A 13254-nucleotide genomic window follows, 5' to 3' on the forward strand; every position below is an offset into this window, starting at 1 on the left:
CACCTAATGAGTTAATTTGTAAGAAAGAAAGATAACAGGCCAGTACACAAATATCTGTTGCATTATACAGTTTCTAGTCTAATTTGAAAATGAAATTTTAAAATTCAATAAATAATAGACTAACCATGGAATTATTTAGAAATAAACAGTAAAATTATGTGAGAGCTTCACATTGAAAACTACAAAATATTGTTGAGGTAAAAAGGTAGAGAGATACTCCAGGTTCGTGATTTGGAAATTCATCTTTACTAAAGTATTCTTCTGAAATTATCCTATAGATTAAAGACATTGTCAATGATTGTCCTAACAAGTTATTTTTAAGGGGTCTGAATTGCCAAAACAATTATATAATTTGTATTAAAATTCAAAAGCTCTAGAAAATTCAGAATGTATTTTTTTCTAAAATAAGGAAAAGTGTTGGAAGATTTATATTAACTGATTTTGAATCTTAGTATAAAGCTGACATAATCAAGAAAATGTGATATTTATGTAAGATTTGAAAATGGATTTAAAAATAATAGAGATAACAATAATCAGCCTTCACATATATAGTCAATGTTTTTGACAAAGATATTATGATAATTAAATGGGCGTGGGACAGTGGGGAAGAAAATCCTGTCAATAAATAGCGTTGCAACAATAGGATAAACATATTAAAAAAACAACATGGGCCCATTATTGGGCTCTATAAGGTGTTGAATAGTGTACCTCTCAAATTTATGATTATCCAGAACCTTAAAATGTGACTTTGTTTAGAAATGGAATGTTTAAAGATATAATCGGTTGAGTTGAGGTCATACTGGATCAGGATGAGTGTGCCCTAAATACAATATGACTAATGTTGTTGTAAAAAGAAGGGAGGAAACACATAGCCACACAGAGAGAATATGACTATCAAGAGAGAGACTGTAGCAATGTGACTCCAAGCCAAGGACAATCAAAGATTGCTGCCAACCAACAGAAATGCAAACAAGGCAAGGAAGTTTCTTCCACTACAGCCTTCACAGAGAGCATGGCTCTGTGGAAACCATGATTTGGAACTTCTGGTCTCAAACTGTGAGGGATTACATTTCTGTTGTTTGGAGACATGGCATCTAATTGTGCTCATTTGCTGCGGCAGGCCTAGTAAACTAAAATCTCCAACTAATACCATGCACGATAGTAATTTAAGATGGATTGCAGACATAAACATAAAAGTTGGAAACATAAAGTATCTAGAAGAATCTATAACAATATCCTCATTACCATGGCTTAAAGAGAGATTTCTCAGAAAGGACATGAACAGCATTAATGACGTTTTTTAGAAAAATGATAAATTAGACTTTATCTTCTTTGTAAATTTGTGTTCAGCTAAAACTGCTGCTATGATGATTTTATTTGTTAACTTGACTGGGTAATGGAGCTCCCAAATATTTGGATAAACATTCTGGGCATATTAGTGAGGGTGTTTCAGGATGAGAATAACATTTGAATTGGTATGCGGAGTGAAACAGATTTCCCTCCCCAATGTGGGTAGGTCTCATCCAATCCTTTCAAGGCCTGAATAGAACAAATGAGTGAGCAAGAGGAAATTTGATTGCTCTACCTGAAAATCTTCCAGTTGGGACATGAGTCTTTTCTCATCGTCAGGCTAGGACCAACATTTATACCATTTGGCTTTCTTAAATCTCAGGCCTTCAGAGACCAAAACTGACTTTATTGGCTCTTCTGATTCTCAGACGTTCAGACTGCAGATCTTGGAACCTTTCGTTTTTTTCCTTTTCTTTCTTTTTTTTTTTTCTTTTTTTTTGAGACAGAGTTTCGTGCTTGTTACCCAGGCTGGAGTGCAATGTCGCGATCTCGGCTCACGGCAACCTCCGCCTCATGGGTTCAGGCAATTCTCCTGCCTCAGCCTCCTGAGTAGCTGGGATTACAGGCACGCGCCACCATGCCCAGCTAATTTATTGAATAATTTTTAGTAGAGACGAGGTTTCACCATGTTGACCAGGATGGTCTCGATCTCTTGACCTTGTGATCCACCCGCCTCGGCCTCCCGAAGTACTGGGATTACAGGCTTGAGCCACCAAGGCCGGTCGGAACCTTTCATTTATCATAACTGTGTAAGCAAATTCTTTATGATAAATCTTTTCATCTATTCTTATATATAATAAGTGTCTTCATATGTATTGTATAGGTTGTGTTTCTCTAGAGAAAATTGACTAATATAGGGACCTTTAAAAAAATACCAGGACAAGTCACAGAATGGGAGAAAATATCTGTAAGCACATATTTGACAAGTGTTTTAGCTAGTATATATAAAGTATGCATAGAACTCAATAATTAAGAAAAAATGCAATAAAAGATAGATTAAAAACTTTAACGTATATCTCACACAGAGTATGTTACTGGCCAATAAGAACATAAAATGGTCAACATTATTAGTTATAAGGGAAATTCAAATAAAATTATAATGAGATATCACTATAAAATTATAAAAATAGCTGAAATTTAAATGTTTCACAAATCTCAAATGCTTGTGAGGATGTGGAACAACTAGAATTCTCACGAATTGTTACTAGGAGTATTTGCTTGGGAGTAATGAAAACGTAGTCCCAAAAAACTTTGAAGAAGAATGTTCAAAATAATCCCTCCCACTCAGCCTCCAAAATGCGGGATGACAGCTGTGAGCTCCCTTGCCTAGTCTTCAGCATCAGTTCGATGTTTGTTCTTCCTTCAGTTTTAGCAGAATTGCTGTTGCTCTGATAGGAGCTCTTTTCAAAGTGATGTTTATTCTTCCTAGTGACTCACACTAGATATTGATCAGATATGTTATAACAAGTTACTGTGTTGCAGCTTTTTAAAACTCTCCACAATAAAACAACTGGAATTGTTTTTAGGTATATAAGCATCTGATTTACTTTCCCAAAAGAATATTAAGATGTGTCAAGAAGTTGTTTTAAATAGCCCAAGCTTCCAAATTTAAATACGAAATAAACATGAGTCTGCTTTTTTTTTTTTTTTGCTTCCAATGAACACTTTATTGACAGAATTAAGGAAGGCCCAAAACTTTAGGGCCGGTGGGGGCGGGGGGGGGGCTGGTGCTTTGGGGCTGGGGGTTGGTGGTTTTGGGGTGGGGGGGGAGGTTTGGGGCCGGGGGTTTTGGGGCCAGGTGGGTGGATGAGTGGACCTGCCAGGTCCCAGGATGCTGGCGTCGTCAGCAGCTAGTTTGGGCCAGGAGCCACTTGAGAGATGAGTATGTTTCGGAAGAGGGTGCTCAGCAGCCCATCATTACGAATCACCAGGTCCAGCAGCCGCGGAGTGATGATCCTCTCTCCTCCATTGTTGTCAGCCTCCTCGGCAGCCAGCTCCAGGATCTTGGCCGTCAGATATTGGATGACAGCAGCAAGGTAGATTGGCGCGTTGTCACTCAGGCGCTGGGCGTAGTGGCCTTCCCACAGACCTCGCTCCATCTGGCTAACGGAAAATATCAGTTCCGCTCGGGCAGTGCGAGAGCGGGTATGCCCCCGGCGGCCAGCAGCAGAGGACCCTCTGCGGCTTCTCCTCTCCGACATGCTGGGTATTGGGTGCCCTGTCTCAGCTCGGCTTGCTCTAGCACAAGTTGCCTCTCAAGATGACAGTTACTGCGACCGGTACTGTGTATCCTAGCGACCAGGGCCAAGCCCCTCATTGGCTGCGGAGCCGAGTCCCACGCGCATGCGCATCCTCGCGCCACCACATCATCACATGGCAACGGCCTAGCACACACGTGGTGACAGCCTCACCAGGGACACGCCCATCAAGTGACCTCATGGATTTCCCATTGGCCCCGAGGGAGCAGGCCTGGGCCTAGAAGTGGCTGGAGGGCTGTGGGGGTGGAGGTGGAGGTGGAGGGGGCGGGGCATGGGAATCCTGCTGGGGACCTTCTCTTTGCCAGTGGGAACTGTCCCTTTCTACTGGATGGGGACACTGTGGGAACACTATGGGCTGGCAGGGGGAGTTTGATCGGTACCGCTCCTTCACAATGTTGCACATCCATCACAACCACGTAGTTCCAAAGCATTTTCAACACCCAGAAAATGAACGTGAACCCTTGTACCTATAAGCAGTCATTTCCCACACTCCTCCTTCCACAGCACTGCTACAACCCCCGCACCCCCTCCCCCACCACACAAGTTCTCCATAGTCCCTCAACCACTAATCAGTCTGCTTTCTGTCCATAGAAGTTTGCCTATTTTGGAGATTTCCTGTAGATGGAATCATACAACCAAACGTGAGGCCTTGTGTGTCTGGCTGCTTTCACTTAGCATAATGTTTTCATCAGGGTTCATCCATATAGAAGCATAAATCAGTATTTCCTTCCTTTGAATGACTGAATATTATTCCGTTGTATCAATAGGCCACATTTTGTTTATCCACACATCAGTTGATGGACAAGTTATTTCCGCCTTCTGGCTATTGTGAATAGCACTGCCATGAGCATCTGTCTACAACCTTTTTGTTGAATATCTGTTTTCAGTTCTTTTGGGTCTATTTCTAGGAGTCAAACTGCTGGCTCATATGGTAATTCTGTTAAACTTATTGAGGAACCACCAAACTGATTTCTACAGCAGCTGTAATTTTTCACATCCAACAATAGTGCATGAGAGTCTCAATTTCTTCACATCCTCACCACAACTTTTTTCTGTTTGCCTCATATTTAAACACAGGTCTGTTTTTGGACCCTTTTTTTTTTTTTTTTTTTTTTTTAGATAAAGTTTTGCTCTTCTTGTCACCCAGGCTGGAGTGCAATGGCGCAATCTCAGCTTACTGCAACCTCCACCTCCTGGGTTCAAGCAATTCTTCTGCCTCAGCCTCCCAGTAGCTGGTGGACCCTATTGTTTAGTTTGATGACATTCTCTTTTTCTATGACACATTTTAATATACATATATACATTTCTTTTCTTCTACTAGGATTTCGTATCTGTTGAGATAAAGTCCCGTATCATTTTTTCACTTCACCAAAAATGTTTTTGCTTATTCTTCTACAAGAAATCATAAAGAATTTTTAATAATTTTAGATCTTTTAAATTCACCCTTTATGTTTATTCTTGATTTAGAAAGATGTCAGCTGAGACAAAAAGATAGTCAAAACAGATGTTTAAATAATTCAGCAATTTAAATTATTACTATCCTGATGTAATGGTTAACAATTTATTTTTTATAAAAAGTATATCATAGGGAAAGCAGTACATTCTTTGAGTCTTTTCATGGAACATTTGACAATTTTTCATACCATAGGAGTGCATCAGACCTCACTCCCACACTTCAATGCTAGCAAAGTGTTACTTTTAGAACATGTTTATGCAGCACATTATGCCTTAGCATGGTTATTGTGAAAACGTAAACTTAGGTTAACAGGAAAGATAAATTTAGTAGCAATCACAGTTAACTGCCTGCCAAAAAAAAAAAAAAAGATGACAGTGGAGGAAGTCGTAGGTACATGACCTAACCTAGCACGTATTTTACCTTTCTCTGCTATAAACTTTGGATGAGATTGGGTGACTTGAAGTGCTGTGGTAAACCCAAATGATTATAGAATTAAAAAAAAAAATCTCTCACAGATGTTAAAAGACTAAAATGAGAACATAAACAAAATTTAAAGCAGAAGCAGCAATTATTCAAAATAAATTTCTCTGAATGAAAATGTAAAGAAGAGAGAATACAAAAAGACTAGCAAAGGTAGTTCCATAAAAGCACCCAAAGGAGACATTGACTGCTAAAGGAAGAACACAACTTGTATGAGTTTTGGTCTAGTTAATCCACCACTGTATAATCTCCTCCTTTTGGCAAAATCATTATCCATTAGATTTTAAGTTCTAAGTGAAACTGAGTAATTTCTAAAGCTATGACTCTTATATATTGGTACTATATTATATTGGTACTATATGTACCTAGTAGTAAAGTTTAATGTATTTACTATTATTTCACATATTTCCTGGACCTTTCCCAAACTTTTTTTAAAAGAATTGTGATAAAGTAAGAAAACTAAGTATGTGATAAACTACCAGGACTTAAGCAAACCGAAAAAAGTGGGCATTAATGATCCATATCAGCTCTATTTTATTGGAAGTCTCCCCTATGTTATTTTAGATCATCAGTGACTTTGTACCAAAACCAGAAGTAAACCAAACAGGTAAAAAACACACTATAATATTAAACAAAGTAAAAAGAGACATATTGCTTTATGACTTCTTGGTAATGAGCTGACTATTTCCTGGTACATTAGTGTTCCCCAAAATATTAACTTATTTTCCAAGAAAATAAGAGAAGAATTGCATGTCGTGTATTAAGGGTGTCCACAAAATCCTCAGAAACACCCTAAATGCCTTAAGCAGTCCTGTGCAAAAGAACTGTTTAACTCTATCATGATATGTTCCTCTTTTTCTAGGAAACACATATTGCTAGCCCACAAAACAAAGCTTAGGAAATCTTGCCATACAGTCATTTATTATCTACATGGAAAGAAGCATTATTCTTCTCACTCAAAAGGAAAGAGTTAAATCACTAATCTGGAAAAATAAAAAGGAATAACAAACATGAGCTAATTATCAACATATACTAGGAAAATATACTATGGTTAATTGGAAATGTCATTTGAGCCCCTTGATTTATTCTAAAACTAAGTTGAAATTATAATTTAAAAAGTAAAGGGTTATCTATTTTAAAAGTGTATATCAATTTAAATGGTATTAAATTGAACTGTAATCTGCTTGCCTAGTGCAATAAGATCAGATATCCATACTGAGGTTACCTCCAAGCCATTGGGGAGGTTGGAACTTAAGCACTAGCTGCCCGATCCTCCTATGCAGGACACCAAGCAAGGAGAATCAGGCAGCTAATGCGTAAGTCCCAACCTCTCTGATTTCTAGCAAGTAAGAGTTTTTAAAGGCGGAATTAAATTTCATGAAAGCAGAAGATACAGGCAAAATTGTAAATCTACACATAGAGGTTACATATTGCTTTTTGCTTAACAGGGCAGAGTATCTAGAAGCAGAGGCTCACAGGGGTCCTAGGTGGATTCAACGATTTTCTGATTTGCAGTTGGTCAAAGAAGAAAAACTGTTTAAAGGTTTGGGGTCTAGAGAAAACAACGTTAGCTTTGCCTCCTGGGTGTGACTCCCTCCAGACCCCAAAAGATGAAATTAAGAACAATGAATGGCGGTCAGAATTCAGTCTTCAGGTTCCCCTTATCTCAGGTCTGTGTGCCAGTGGATTGATTTGGTGGGGTTCAGGGTTTTTTAAAAACATCTCAGAGACATATTTTAAGATGTTATCTTTAATTTCTGTAGGGGATTCAAACATGCTGTGATGCTGTTACAATAGGTAGTTAGTCAGACATGAGCAGGGCAGGAGAGCTGCTATCCCTCACCAAGAATGACAGGCAACCATCAGGTGATGGTCAGGTGGTTGTTAAACTGTCTCTCTAGAATAATAATTGGCCACAGCCAGAGCCAGGGAAAGACAATCTCCTAGTAGATGGAAAACAGCTGAAACTGGTGATCAGCAGCTTCCCAACAAGATTTCAAAAGTTGGGTGAGGGGGCTCAAGCATGTGCCCTAAGAGGCAAAATGGCAGAGCTTTACTGGTATGTGACCTTCCTTTAGGAACGCTCGGCTGGTCAGAGAGAGTTGCCTCAAGTGAGCTTGTGCACAACTTCAATAAATTCAATATGCATGTGGCTCCTCCCAAGTGTTGGTAGGACACTGTGCATGCAGACAACCTGTCCAAGGAAACATCAGGGAGAAGAAACACAAACCTTGAAAACATGGCAGCCAGTGTACACAGCCCCAAGTCAAAGGTCAAATAGCACATTTGAATCTTTCAAGTACCTGCTTGACTATCTTCCAAGTGTACTTTACTTGCTTTCATTCCTGCTCTAAAACGTTTTAATAAACTTTCACTCCCGCTCTAAAACTTGCCTTGATCTCTCACTGTATCTTATGACCCTCGGTTGAATTATTTCTTCTGAGGAAAGAATTGATGTTGCTTCAGACTCATATAGATTCACCCCTGCTAAAAATGCTAGATTCCTTGGCTATTGTTTGAAGCCACTATTGCTTTCTTGTTTATCAAGTTGCTTATGTACTTTTCAGGGCTAGCTAAGTGCCTGAAATTTCCCTTGAAGGAAATTAAGATTTTCCTTTATTTCTATGCTTGGGGGTTGTGGGGGAACCTGCAGGCCCCTAACAAGACATCCCTGCTATGTCTCAAAAATAAGTAGAAAAAAAACATAGAAGAGATGGGATCTTATCATCTTGTATAGCTAAAATTATTCTTCAAGAAAGATACTGTGCTTGACCTCAAGGAAGTGAAATGGAATGAGTATTATGTCTATGCAGTAAGATTTTTAGCTGAATTTAAAAAGGAGTTTAAAAGTTCAGAATTATCACTTTAATGAGTATTTTGAAATTCACAAATTTACTAAGGTTATTTTGGGTCAATTAGAGCAAGTTCATCAAGTGCTCCTTAAATTATTTCTATGATTTTATGCATCAGATTCACCTTAGGAATCTTTCCTCCTGTCTCTGTGGAAAAGGAATAATTCCAAGTAATTAAGAAATGTAAATACAAAAGTCAGATGGAATATCAAAATATTAAATAAACAGTGACTAATAAAGCTGGTTTTGAGAATAAAGTTGAGACTGGAATTAAGCCTTGCAACAGAGTTAAATTTATCTACATAGCTACTAGGAGCCATAGTGTTTATCACACTCATGAGAATCTCAGATCGCAAGGGCAGACTACTCCAAATCAGAAAGACAAGTAAATTTTAGTACAGGCAAGCATATGTGGATTTTTTTTTCAATCTCACCAATAACATAAATCACGCTTCTTTTTTGTTGAGAAAATCTAAATTAGGAGATTGAAAGGAAGGATAGATGATACCCTGTAATACTCTAATTTTGCTGGAAGTGGACACTACCCAATAGAAACCTGAAGAAGGGGAAACTAACAGTAGGAGGAATCCAGGTTCTGCCAATCAACATTAATGTCTGAAATCTAGACACAGTGACTGAGGGCTTTACTACCTAAAGTGTAATCGAGAGTCCAGCAGCATTAGCATCTTATGGAAATTTTTTTGAAATTCAGACTATCAGTTTTTACCCAGGACCTTTGGAATCTGTAACTGCCTGAAGAGTTCTTCCTGCCCACTGCACACACAGAAAAAATTACCATGGCATTGTAGTAGGGAAAGAGTTTAATAGACACAAGGCCAGCCACACCATGTGGGAGAGATGGAGCTCTTACTTAAATCGTGTCATCCAAAGCTCATAGATTAGAAGTTTTTCAGAAATAGTTTAGAGGAAGTGGTGGGAGTGGCCACATATTAGGTGCCGGCTGCTGATTGGCTAGGGGGGAGATAAAATCATAGAGGGTCAAAGCTGTCCTCTTGTGGTCTGAATCAATTCTGGGAGGGGCCACTGGAATGAGGTTGGCAGTTCAAGGTTTGGTGAGAGAAACTGTGCCATTCTGACCCAAAGAGTTTAATCAGAAAATAATTCATAGAGATAGAAAGTAAAATGGTAGTTACCGTAGGCCAGGGAGTGAGGAGGTTTGGAAGATATTAGTCAAAAACACAAAATTTCAGTTAGATAAGAGGAATAAATTCAATGGTTCTATTGTACATCATGGTGAATATAGTTAATAACAATATGTTGTATACTCAAAAATTGCTGAGAGGAGATTTAACTGTTGTCACCACAAACATTATAAGTATATGAGATAATGTATATGTTAAATAGCTTGATTTAACCATTCCACAATATATAAAAAAAACATGTTATATACCATAAATATATTCAGTTTCTATTTGTTAATTTAATAAACAAGAAAATAATCCTGTGTAAAATCCATCCTTTCATAGTTGGATAATTCAAAACTTTTTAGAATTTTTCTTTTGAAAATACCTGGCTGTCTTAAATGGCACTGAATTCACTGTATTGTCAACTCAGTTCAAGTCTTTTCCATTTCTTTTGTACATTTTCTTTTATGGCATTACTATTACCCAAAAAAATTGGTTTTCGGGTAGATTATTAATCTTTCATCAAACGAAAAAACTTTTTAAACAATTTCTTTCAATCATGATGATCCAACCACTATTCCTAAGTGAGGACTCCCGCCGTCTGGAGGACTTCAAAGATCATAACAATACCAACCACCAGACCTCAACTCACTGCATCTTCTATGGGTTCAGAATTGTCAAGGAGGACTCAATACTGAAGGCACTGGTTGGAACAACGCTTTACTCACAGAAGGGAGACGCAGTGGGATCAGCATCTGTAGTATTCACTGGTCTCTTGTGGCCAGTGGGTCCCTCCCCAGTAGTGAACCATATGTGGCCCTTTACTCTTCTCTTCATTCTGCAGGCAAAAGCCCCATTCTTTTCCCTCGAGGAGGCAGATACACTGGTGGGGCAGGCCAGGGGCCATATGGCAAGCCCAAGATTACAAGAAAGCTCGCTGCATACCTAGAAAAGGGGAAGGGTTTCTCCTAGTAAAGAGGAATAATCTGGGGACCGTTAATAAGTCCGCACCCAGATTCCACATGGGGGAATATTCCAGGCCCAGGACACTTATGGAGCAATTCTGGAGACGGCAGGAGGTCCTGTGATGGCTGCTGCTTCCTCCAACAATTTCTAACATACTAGCATGAAATAAATACTAGAGACTAGGGAATATTTTATCTTATTTAACCCTTAAAGGGATTGAGAATTTCTATGTGGTTCAATAGACAAGAATCTAAGAACAACGTAAAATTAAAAAAAAAAAAAAGTGATGTAAACTTATCAGTTTGGCCTGCTGCTTAAAATTATGGTGAGCATAAAGGTAAAAAAAGCCGCCCTCACTCGCCGCAGACGGCCTGCTTTTCCGCGCGCACGCCCTGCCGCCGCCCCGCAGAAATGCTTCGGTTATCCACCGTCTTTCGCCAGATGAGACTGGTTTCCAGGGTCCTGGCTCCTCATCTCACTCGGGCTTACGCCAAATATGTAAAATTTGGTGTAGATGCCCGAGCCTTAATGCTTCAAGGTGTAGACCTTTTAGCGGATGCCGTAGGTGTTACACTGGGGCCAAAGGGATGAACAGTGATTATTGAGCAAAGCTAGGGAAGTCCCAAAGTAACAAAAGATGGTGTGACTGTTGCAAAATCAATTGACGTAAAGGATAAATATAAAAATATTGGAGCTAAGCTTGTTCAAGATGTTGCCAATAACACAAATGGAGAGGCTGGGGATGGCACTACCACGGCTACTGTACTGGCACGCTCTATTGCCAAGGAAGGCTTCGAGAAGCTTAGCAAAGGTGCTAATCCAGTGGAAATCAGGAGAGGTGTGATGTTAGCTGTTGATGCTGTAATTGCCATTAAGAAGCAGTCTAAACCTGTGACCATCCCTGAAGAAATTGCACAGGTTGCAACAATTTCTGCAAATGCAGACAAATAAATTGGGAATATCATCTCTGATGCAATGAAAAAGGTTGGAAGAAAGGGTGTCATCACAGTAAAGGATGGAAAAACACTTAATGATGAATTAGAAATTATTGAAGGCATGAAGTTTGATCGAGGCTATATTTCTCCATACTTTATTAATACATCAGAAGGTCAGAAATGTGAATTCCAGGATGCCTATGTACTGTTGAATGAAGAGAAAATTTCTAGTGTCCAGTCGATTGTACCTGCTCTTGAAATTGCCAGTGCTCACCGTAAGCCTTTGGTCATAATCGCTGAAGACGTTGATGGAGAAGCTCTAAGTACACTTGTCCTGAATAAGCTAAGGGTTGGTCTTCAGGTTGTGTCGGTCAAGGCTCCAGGGTTTGGTGACAATAGAAAGAACCAACTTAAAGATATGGCTATTGCTACTTGTGGTGCAGTGTTTGGAGAAGAGGGATGGACCCTAAATCTTGAAGACGTTCAGCCTCATGACTTAGGAAAAGTTGGAGAGGTTATTGTGACCAAAGATGATGCCATGCTCTTAAAAGGAAAAGGTGACAAGGCTCAAATTGAAAAACATATTCAAGAAATCATTGAGCAGCTAGATGTCACAGCTAGTGAATATGAAAAGGAAAAACTGAAAGAACGGCTGGCCAAACTTTCAGATGGAGTAGCTGTGCTGAAGGTTGCTGGGACAAGTGATGTTGAAGTGAATGAAAAGAAAGACAGAGTTACAGATGCCCTTAATGCTACAAGAGCTGCTGTTGAAGAAGGCATTGTTTTGGGAGGGGGTTGTGCCCTGCTTCGGTGCATTCCAGCCTTAGACTCATTGACTCCAGCTAATGAAGATCAAAAAATTGGTATAGAAATTATTAAAAGAACACTCAAAATTCCAGCAATGACCATTGCTAAGAATGCAGGTGTTGAAGGGTCTTTGATAGTTAAGAAAAGTATGCAAAGTTCCTCAGAAGTTGGTTATGACGCTATGGCTGGAGATTTTGTGAATATGGTGGAAAAAGGGATTATTGACCCAACAAAGGTTGTGAGAACTGCTTTATTGGATGCTGCTGGTGTGGCCTCTCTGGTAACTACAACAGAAGTTGTAGTCACAGAAATTCCTAAAGAAGAGAAGGACCCTGGAATGGGTGCAATGGGTGGAATGGGAGGTGGTATGGGAGGTGGCATGTTCTAACTCCTAGAATAGTGCTTTACCTTTATTAATGAACTGTGACAGGAAGCCCAAGGCAGTGTTCCTCACCAATAACCTCAGAGAAGTCAGTTGGAGAAAATGAAGAAAAGGCTGGCTGATGTTTAAGACATCACTATAACCATCAGTTACTGGTTTCAGTTGACAAAATACATAATGGTTTATTGCTGTCATTGTCCATGCCTACAGATAATTTATTTTGTATTTTTGAATAAAAAGACATTTGTACATTCCTGATACTGGGTTCAAGAGCCATGTACCAATGTACTGCTTTCAACTTAAATCACTGAGGCATTTTTACTACTATTCTGTTAAAATCAGGATTTCAGTGCTTGTCACCACTAGATGAGAAGTTAGGCAGTCTTTCTGTGGAGAGTGAGACTAATTGTGTACAAAGTAGAGAAATATCCAATTATGTGACAACTTTTGTGTAATAAAAATTTGTTTAAAGTTAAAAAAAAAAGGTAAAAAGCCCAAGAGTGAAAAGACTGAAACAAATTATGTATTATAATATCCAATTACACATTTCTTGTAATTTGAAATTATGATGAAGGATAACTAGCTATATTAATGATCTACCAGTGCCATAACAAATTACCTAG

The 13254-nt window shown here is 39.0% G+C and overlaps 1 protein-coding gene and 1 pseudogene across 2 annotated transcripts; one reads left to right on the plus strand and one right to left on the minus strand.

Annotated features, from left to right (window-relative positions):
• Window positions 1-3122: 3122 nt before the first annotated feature.
• Window positions 3123-3612, minus strand: LOC118150642 (histone H2A-Bbd type 2/3-like). Its single transcript, XM_035289365.3, has one exon. It carries the CDS (start codon window positions 3549-3551, stop codon window positions 3201-3203), a length of 351 nt encoding a protein of 116 aa, XP_035145256.1. The 5' UTR covers window positions 3552-3612; the 3' UTR covers window positions 3123-3200.
• A 7257-nt stretch (window positions 3613-10869) lies between these two features.
• LOC100389050 (60 kDa heat shock protein, mitochondrial pseudogene) lies at window positions 10870-12889 on the plus strand (annotated as a pseudogene). Its single transcript, XR_616510.4, has one exon. The product of XR_616510.4 is annotated as a 60 kDa heat shock protein, mitochondrial pseudogene (transcript).
• The last annotated feature ends 365 nt before the right edge of the window (window positions 12890-13254 follow it).

The sequence above is a fragment of the Callithrix jacchus genome, chromosome X, assembly GCF_049354715.1.
Source record: "Callithrix jacchus isolate 240 chromosome X, calJac240_pri, whole genome shotgun sequence".
NCBI classification, from domain to species: Eukaryota; Metazoa; Chordata; class Mammalia; order Primates; family Cebidae; genus Callithrix; species Callithrix jacchus.